Source organism: Triticum aestivum, chromosome 2D, assembly GCF_018294505.1.
Source record: "Triticum aestivum cultivar Chinese Spring chromosome 2D, IWGSC CS RefSeq v2.1, whole genome shotgun sequence".
NCBI classification, from domain to species: Eukaryota; Viridiplantae; Streptophyta; class Magnoliopsida; order Poales; family Poaceae; genus Triticum; species Triticum aestivum.
In genome coordinates, this window is record NC_057799.1 from 448,929,369 (window position 1) to 448,938,856 (window position 9,488).

General features: G+C 41.4%; 1 protein-coding gene across 1 annotated transcript; it reads left to right on the forward strand.

Annotated features, from left to right (window-relative positions):
* Positions 1-939: 939 nt before the first annotated feature.
* On the forward strand, positions 940-6,287 carry LOC123053752 (protein NRT1/ PTR FAMILY 4.5). Its single transcript, XM_044477297.1, has 5 exons — positions 940-1,047; positions 1,173-1,390; positions 4,596-5,036; positions 5,132-5,256; positions 5,371-6,287. The coding sequence occupies exons 1-5, from the start codon at positions 960-962 to the stop codon at positions 6,176-6,178; spliced, it is 1,680 nt and encodes a 559-aa protein (XP_044333232.1). The 5' UTR covers positions 940-959; the 3' UTR covers positions 6,179-6,287.
* Positions 6,288-9,488: the final 3,201 nt, after the last annotated feature.

Here is a 9,488-nt window from a genome sequence, read left to right on the forward strand (position 1 = left end):
GGGGCACTGTTGGCACTTCCGTAACCACGCGGCTGACTGTATTTTCAAATGCATTCTCTTCTTACAGCAGTGGACTTCATTGGGGAAGTGTCGGGATGCTAAAGTCATGCCGCAAGTGGTGGACAAGCTTCGCCACATTCATAACATTGCACGATCCCCCGAGGATGTTGGCTAAGGCAGCGGTCCCACTTTTGGATGTTCTTTCGAGCATGCGTGCTCTTTATTTGGGCTTGCTGGCCATGTACCCCACCATTAAAACTTGTTTCTCTCATTTATTCATTAAGACCCTTGTTACTTTGTCTGGTTTGTGGGCTTTATTAATTTAAAGCCGGATGCTTCTTGCATCTTCGTTCTAAAAAGCCTAACCTGTTAACTCTTTTACTTCGTGATTGACAATTACAGCTTATTGTTTTCACCTTATGAACCAATATCTCTTGAGCACTGGTTGTTGCCTTGTTTTTGTTGCACTTCCGAGTTTTGATATTATAACTCAAAAAGTTAAGGTGCTTTCAGGCCGGGAAGTTTTCTGTTCTTAAACTTAAGATGCACTAATTCTGAGGAAGTATCTCATCAAAAGAGTGTTGCTCTACACGATTAATGAATTAAGAGCTAACTTACAAACTTTCACTCTCAAAATGATCCACGCTGATGGCAGTACCTGCTATATTTGTTGACTTCTATACTCGTTCATTGTACTTATCCCTGTTTCATTATCTTCTTAATATTAGAACGCCTGTCGAAATGCCTGAAATTCAATCAGCTAGAAGTATTAACAATTTTGGTCATAACTACTGGTCCTTGCAATAATAAACAATGGCGTAAAATTGGCAAAAGTCTTTGATTGATCAAGTTGCTGTCATCACTTCGTTGAACATGAATATCCACCTGCTTATTTATACCCCTCATTGTTCGGGATGCAACTAGAATAAGTCAGCAAATCAAGAAGAAGAAGAAGCACCATGACGATTGGGGGCTCTGTGGACTGGAAGGGAAACCCCATCGACAGAGAGGTGCATGGAGGAGTGAGAGCAGCATGGTTCATGTATGGTAAGTTCTTATTTGCAGATACATGCGCAGCGCAGGCATGCAATACCCCAGTTTCCCTTAATTTTCAAGCCTCTGGTCTAAGTTCAAAGTATTAAAGCAATTTTGCTCCTTGTTTCTCCTTGCAGTCGCGAATGTGGTTATGAACATGGTTATTGTCCCAAACCTGCTGAATCTGGTTACCTATCTCCACGGAACAATGCATATGGGGGTCTCTAGCTCTGCAACTACTGTCACCAATCTTGTTGGTGCTACATGCGGGTTTGCATTAATAGGAGCTTTCCTCTCAGACTCTTACATCATGCGCTCCAGAACTATACTCATCTTTGGTCCATTGATGTTTCTGGTAATATGCCTGCTTGTATGTCAACTGTCTGTAGGATTCCTATTACGGAGAAGCTAATTTCCTGCCGGCAGGAATTTTACAACAGATCCGCACGACATGGATTCCGTTTATTTTGGATCGAACGGTAGCTGATAGTTCGCGAGCGAACCGCCCGTTTTTTCTTATCCTCGCGTCTTTCTCTCGCCGATATTTTCTCTCGATCCCGTATTTCTCTAGCAGTTCTCTTCCCCGTCCCGTTTTTCTCTCGCACGACCGTTCTCTTTCAAAGAAGAAGAAAAAAAAAATGCATTCCTAGGATTTGAACCCAAGCCATCATCAAAGATAAGCCATTGCCCTTCTACCAACTAAGCTAGGCCAGCTTCTACGTAAATAATAAGAAAGACAGTTTTTTAAGATGGAGTTTCTGCTCCTAGGTGCCAAAACGAACAGTAGAATCAAATTCAGACACGTTTTTTTGCCAACCAAGTGATTCGAACCGTGCATGATGTAGTAGTTAATTTAACTAAGCAACCATCTCACTGATGTCTTTTTTTCCTGAAGAACTAAAAGGCAATGTGCTTTTCATATCTACATGAAATTTGACTCAGATTTTTTTTTTTACTAAAACGTGGTAATTTCTTTGTAAATAGTATGATTATTTAAGCACCATATACCTGATAACTTAGGTATAAGCACCGCGGTAACTTTGACTACATGAAAAAAATATTAAAAACATATACCCAATAACTAATGTGTAAATATCATGATATATACACATCCAAATCTCATAATTTAAATGCAAACACCATGGTAACCTCGACCAAATGATTTTTTGTTGTTAAAACATACCCCTGATAAATTCTGTGTAAATAACATGATCATTCAAGCACCGTAGACCTGATACCTTAGGTACAAACACCGCGATAACTTCGACCAGGTAAAAATTATTGAAAACATACACCCGATAACTTATGTGAAAATATCATGATAATATATGCATCCACACATGATAACTTAAATACAAACACCGTGCTAACCTTACCCGCCGTTTTCTGTTATTGAAACCATCCCGATAACTTCTGTGTAAATAACATGATTATTTAAGCACTGTAGACCTGATAACAGGTACAAATACCAAGGTAACTTTGAACCAGGTGAAAAAATTATTGAAAACATACACCGATAATTTTTATGTAAATAGCATGATAATGTACACATCCACATATGATAACTTACATACAAACACCCCGGTAACCTTGACTAGATGCTTTTTGTTGTTGAAAATATACCTCGGTAATTTCTATGTAGATAACATGATCATTTAAGCACTATAGATCTGATAACTTAGGTACGAACATCACAATAATTTTTGAACCAGGTGAAAAAATTGTTGAAAACATACGCCCGATAATTTCTGTGTAAATAACATGATAATATATGTATCCACACCTGATAATTTACATACAAACACCGCGGTAACCTCGACCAGATGATTTTTCGTTGTTGAAAATATACCCCGGTAACCAAAATGCATAACTTGTGTGCAAAAACAGTGGTATTTTTCGCAGCTAATAACGTAGGCTCAAACACCATAGTAAATTTTCACCGGGGGAAAAGTTGTTGAAATATATCCTGATAATCTTCGTGTAAAGTTTGCATGTTGCCCATGCTAAACTTAGCATGCTTCTCACGCTTATCAGCATTATAATGATAGAGTTGTCAACCTTTGTCATGTTATTTGTTATCAGGGCGTTATGTTGAAGTTACCATGATGGTCATGTCATAGTTATCACGCTGCTTATTCCAAGTTATCAAGACTCTTTTTTTGCTAATATGATAGAAAGAAGAAGGGTTCAAATAACCCTGTTTATGTATTGTGGACAATAAAAAAAGACGGGTGAGTTGGTTAGTGGCTCTTGTAGATAGTTGGGAGACCAAAGTTCAATTCCCCTTTTAAGCACTTTATTTCTTTTTCTCCGCTATTCTAGACTAATCGATATAAAACCAGACGAGTGAAAAAAAGTCTGTGTACCGAGGTGAGATAAAAATCGGTGGGAAGAAAATCTAGAAGAAAGAAAATCAGGGAAGCGGGAGGATCGATCGAAGGTCTTCCGGATCTGTCGCTAACAACCAGTCAACTTGTTGTTAGCACAGTCCTTCCTATTATTATGCAAGGAAAATATTCTTTCTTTATTTACATATTCGCATGTCATCTACTAAAATGAGAACCTGCCAACAATTATGTTTGAATCATAAGCGGCTCAGTGAAATAAAGAAGTGAATGAGAAACCTACTATCATCAGGTGACTTCAAAAAAAAACACTGCAAAATTATGAAAGTTTGATACTCTGTCTGAACGGTTGAAAGTATGCTATTAAGACTTTTCATGTCTAAGTTTGACTCTGACAACGATATGCTTCTAACTTTGACTTAAAACAGTTCAATATTTGACACTGATAGGTACCTACTCTGCCATATCCTTTGACTATGAAATCCACTTACCTTGGAGTTGAACACGTCTGCTTTAAAAAGCCTCGCATTGCATCTCCTTCTAAGACTTGCATTAATTCCATTCATAATATTTGCTTGTGGAAAATCGTAACTAGTTTTGGAAGTATATGAATATGATGCGAACCTGCCAACAATTATGTTTGAATCATAAGCGGCTCAGTGAAATAAAGAAGTGAATGAGAAACCTACTATCATCAGGTGACTTCAAAAAAAAACTCTGCAAAATTATGAAAGTTTGATACTCTGTCTGAACGGTTGAAAGTATGCTATTAAGACTTTTCATGTCTAAGTTTGACTCTGACAACGATATGCTTCTAACTTTGACTTAAAACAGTTCAATATTTGACACTGATAGGTACCTACTCTGCCATATCCTTTGACTATGAAATCCACTTACCTTGGAGTTGAACACGTCTGCTTTAAAAAGCCTCGCATTGCATCTCCTTCTAAGACTTGCATTAATTCCATTCATAATATTTGCTTGTGGAAAATCGTAACTAGTTTTGGAAGTATATGAATATGATGCGACACAATTTACTTTTCAGCCTATACATTCTCTTAAAAACAATATCCCTGATTGCAGAATAAAGTTTAAGTTGTAAACCACATTACTTCTCCTCACTTAACTGTCCACCAGCTGACTTTGTAGGCAATTATATATGATATTAGCCATTGGTTTATTACAGTATAATTAAACATTTACGCATGTGCGCAGGGCTATGGGTTGCTCGCCCTACAAGCATACCGACCCTCGCTCCATCCTGCGCCTTGCAACACTGAAGCAGACCTAAGCAGCTGCAAAGAGGTCCATGGCCGGAACGCCACCTTGCTGTACGCAGCCTTGTACATCAGTGCATTTGGCGATGGCTGTATACGTACGTGCATACCATCCCTCGGAGCAGACCAGTTTGACCGTAAAGATCCTTCCGAGTCCCGCCAGCAGTCCAGCTTCTTCAACTGGTACACTTTCGGGGTCTCCCTTGGAGGCTTTATCGGGCTGATCCTCATAGTGTGGCTCCAGAACTACAAGGGGTGGGACGTCGGGCTTGGGGCCTGCGCCATCCTGGTTCTGTTTGGGTTGCTCGTTGTTGCTGTCGGTCTCCCTTTCTACCGCAACCAAGTGCCGGAAGGAAGCCCTCTTACTCGAATACTGCAGGTTGTGCTACTGCTACGTAGTACTTCCTGACTTAAAATATAAGATACCATTGTCAATTCTCACCAAAAGTTAACTATACAATTTTGCCTCCCCAGGTTCTTGTGGTTGCATTAAGGAACAGGAATCTTGAACTTTCTGAGAAGCTGGAAGAAGCAGAGGATAGCCGTACTGGGACTGGGACAGGGTTTGTCCAAGTACCACCTCAAAGAAAAAGTCTGAAGTAAGATTCGGTGAAATAATACCATTTTCTTAGCAGGCTACATGTCATAGAGATTACATACTAGAGATGTTTAGTTGTATTCCCTATTACAAACTCTTTCGTGCATCTGGACAGGTTCCTCGACAAAGCTTGCATCCACCACGGCAAAGACGGGGATTGGTCAGTTTGCAATGCGACGAAGGTGGAGGAGACGAAGATCGTGCTCCGCGTGCTCCCTCTCTTCTTCAGCTCCATGATCGCGTACGTATCCAACACGATCGTCTTCACGTTCACGGTGCAGCAAGGTGGCATGACCAACACAAGTCTGGGCAAGATCCACGTCTCCCCTGCGACGCTCTTCATCATCCCAATCACATTCCAGCTGATAATGCTGGCCGTCTACGACCAGTTCATCGTGCCGTTCCTGCGAAAGCGCACGGGCTACGTGGGCGGCATCGCTCATCTGCAGCGCATCGCCATAGGCTTCGCCTCCATGATACTCGCCGCGGTCATCGCAGCGGTCGTCGAGAAGAAAAGGAAGGAGGCGGTAGTGCAGATGTCCCTGTTCTGGCTCGCGCCTCAGTTCTTCCTGCTTGGCGTGGCAGACGTGACGTCGTTCACCGGGCTCCTGGAGTTCTTCAACAGCGAGGCGCCACGGGGCATGAAGTCGATCGCCACGGCGTTGTTCTGGTGTGAGCTCGGGCTCGCGTCGTTGATGGCCACATTCCTGGTGGAAATCGTGAACAGGGCCACGAGGCACGGGCAGCAGGGAGGCTGGCTCGAGGGGAAAAGCTTGAACAACAGCCGTCTTGACCTGTTCTACTGGGTTGTGGCTGTTGTCGGGTTGCTTGGTTTCTTGAACTACCTTTACTGGGCGAAGAAGTATGTATACCAGCACAATCCACGCATCGCTGAGCCGTCGGTTGACGAGGACTCACCTTGAAATTTCGGATTCACGATGCAATAGATTAGATGACTTCTTCGGTAGGCCTCCTTTAAGAAGTTTAAAATTTTCAATGCAAATCGACCGTGGAGATTGGAACTTACCTTTGATGAAAAAACTGTGGTCGTGCTGATCCCGTAAAAAAATTTACAGCCTCATATATGCAGTTTTCGAGCCGTTTTTTGAGGGAACCAGTAAACCGGTCAACGCCGGAGCACGGGCCTTGCGACGCCGCGCACGAGCAGCGAGTAGGCGAGGAGCTGGCTGGCCGGAGCATCACCGGAGTACGCGGCGGCCAGAGCGTCGCCGGAGAAGGCGGCAAGCCAGAGCGGCGCCGTTTTGGCTGGCCGGAATTCAAGTTTGTCCATGCTTGCGTTCCTGGAAAAGAAGAAGCATGGAGAGAAAAGTAAGAGAAAAACTTTTACTATATGGGTTTACGGTTTACGGGATCTGTTTCGCTCGATACCCCGCGGTATACTATTTTTACAAGACGTGCTTTTGCGGGATCTGCTTGAGATGCTCTAAGGGCATCTTTAGCAGACCCCCTTCCTATAATTTCAAAACTTATTTTCTATAAGAGAAAAACTACTTTATTCCAGAAAAACTACTTTTTAGGGATTAAACTTTTCTTCATCTAGCAAATCCTCTAAAACTTAATCCCCCGAAAATTTATTGGCCCATTCATCCAACCATTTTCAAACTTATCACGATATATAAAGCCAAAACTTGAGAATTCAAGACCACACAATTCAAATACATATCAAAGTTAATACTTTCAACTTAACCATTCAAATTCAATTAGAACATACGATCCAAAGGAACTAACAGTCCAAACAAACATGATAAAGGCACAAAAATGGCTGTAAAAGTTGGCTTGTCCCATGATGTAGTAGCACGAAAATCAGTTAAAATTGCACAGGTACCTGATCTCCTTTTTTTATTTCTGTTTATGGTCTCTTCAACTATGGAGAAGCTATTTTTTCAAAGAGAAATTTGGTGAGGGGGAAAGGGAAAGTCAAGGAGGGAGGATCTGAACAGGAGGAGAAAAGGATCACCTCTTTTTTCACCCTTGTTGGTGCTGCCTATACTTTCTCGTCTGGATTCATGTTTTAGTTGCACACATTTACAGCAAAAGTTGGCTTTGGATTCATGTTTAGTTGCACAAATATATGTTTATTTTTGCACAGACAACACACATCTATGTCTGGGTGTGTTGGTTGCACACAGTTACAACAAAAGTTGGCTTTTGGATCCATGATTAGTTTGCACATCTCTTTTCTAGTCTTGGCTGTTTGGTTGCACACATAGCAGGAAAAGTTGGTTTGGGATCCATGTTTTAGTTGGCAGAAATATAGGCTTCTATTTGCACACATGGCATAAAAAGGTTTCTTTTGGAACCCATGCTTTTTTAGTTGCGCAAATATGTGCTTCTTTCTACATAAACAGTACATCCAGTCCATATTTTCTAGTATTTGGCCGTTTGGTTGCACATATTGCACAAAAAGTTGGCATTGTTGGAACTGTGATTAGCTGCACAAACAGGAACATCCAGTCCATGTTTCTAGTTTGGGCTATTTGCAAAACTACTCCCTTGTGTCTATTTGCACACATCCAGGCAAAAGTTGGTTTTACTACAGGGTCTAGTTGCACAGAGTGGTGTTTAATTAAACAGAGATCAAATTTTCTCTTTTTTTGTTACTTCCTTGTGTCTATTTGCACACATCCAGGCAAAAGTTGGTTTTACTATAGGGTATAGTTGCACAGAGTGGTGTTTAATTACACAGAGATCATATTTTCTCCTTTTTTTGGCTTCCTGTTTTGCTACTCCCTCCAACTATGGAGAAGATCGGTGACAGATCCACAGGCAAGGTGAAGGGAAAGTGAAGAAGATGAAGGGAAAGTGGAGAAGAAGGAGACCCATGGAGGAGGAAGTGTGGACGAGGAGGCGTGGGAGGCTTTTTCTAGAGAGTAGTGGGGTCACGTGATCGCGATTGGGCCTTGTTTTCTGTTTGTTGGACTCGTCTGGCTGGCGGCCGCTCGCGAGCGCTACCGAGCCAACGGATTTTGCGGGGCGGAAGGAGGCCTTCCTTTCTCGGAATGGGGGGACAGGAATTTTCTTTTTCTGGCCGGCCGCTCGCTACCGCTAGCGAGCCAACGGCCGCCAGCCAGACGCGTCCATGAAAATGATGACGCGCATCTTATCTCGGCTTGTTAGCCATATCTAGGCACAACTGCAGCGGCCACGCATGGCCAATAGCGATAACGTCCCCGGTCCGGAACGGTGGCTGTTGACCGGGCTATCTAATGATGAAATGATAAGTATCTCGATTTTTATAGGAAAAGATATGCAATTGAAAGCATAGCATAAAAAAATCATTGAATCTAGGCTAATATTTTTTTTTAAATGTGATTGATTGATTCTTATCCTATATAAGAATAGGAATCCACGCAAATGACCAATGGTGGCCGGGCTCCAGTGAGCTTGTTTTTAAAAAAACATGTTTCCATAGCGCAAAATAAATTGGCAAAAATTGTAAATACAGAAATACTCCCTCCGTTCCTAAATATAGGTCTTTCTAGATATTGCAACAAATGACTACATACGGAGCAAAATGAGTGAATCTATACACTAAAATATGTCTATATACATCCGTATGTTATTGTCCATTTGAAATCACTAAAAAGACTTATATTTAGGAACGGAGGGAGTACAAGTTTAACACATCCGAGAAAAGTTTCATAACATTATACTTTCACACGTGGCGTACCAAAACAAGGCAAATATGTATTTTCAAAATGGGCCGACTTTTGTTTTTGTTGGGCCGCAATTTTGTCTTTTTTGTACAGCATACATCGCAATATTTTCAAACGGTTTTTTACGCATTTGTGCAGAAAACACATAAGGTTCCATCGAAAGAAACAATTTTTTGAAACATTTAAATATGATTTCGTTTTTCTTTTTTGAAAAAGGGGCTCCATGGACATCCCTGAGTGGTGTTTCTTAAACATCTTCGAGTTGTTGCGTTCCCCCTTAGTCTTCCGGGTAATAAAATATTTCCCAAGAAAACATTGTTTGGGTGACAAACACTTGTCATATTGTTCAAGCTACTCACCATTGTGGAACAATAATACTCTAATATTTCTTTTGGATATCACGGAATTTTCTTTTAAGAATTGAGCGTGAGCTCGTCCAACATAAGAAGTCACTTAACATACGCTTCACAACCTCGAATTTTATGAAATGGAAATAGTGACTTTTCTCATTCCATGTCTCGTATCGTGTCCTATTTAGAGAATTAGATTATACCCT

What these genes read in the sequence shown, in the direction of transcription:
- LOC123053752 (XM_044477297.1), top strand. Translation starts at nt 960, where the DNA reads ATGACGATTGGGGGCTCTGTGGACTGGAAGGGAAACCCCATCGACAGA. An exon ending in TTGGTCCATTGATGTTTCTG is followed by an intron (nt 1,391 to 4,595) that starts GTAATATGCCTG and finishes GCATGTGCGCAG; the next exon opens with GGCTATGGGTTGCTCGCCCT. An exon ending in CTCTTACTCGAATACTGCAG is followed by an intron (nt 5,037 to 5,131) that starts GTTGTGCTACTG and finishes TTGCCTCCCCAG; the next exon opens with GTTCTTGTGGTTGCATTAAG.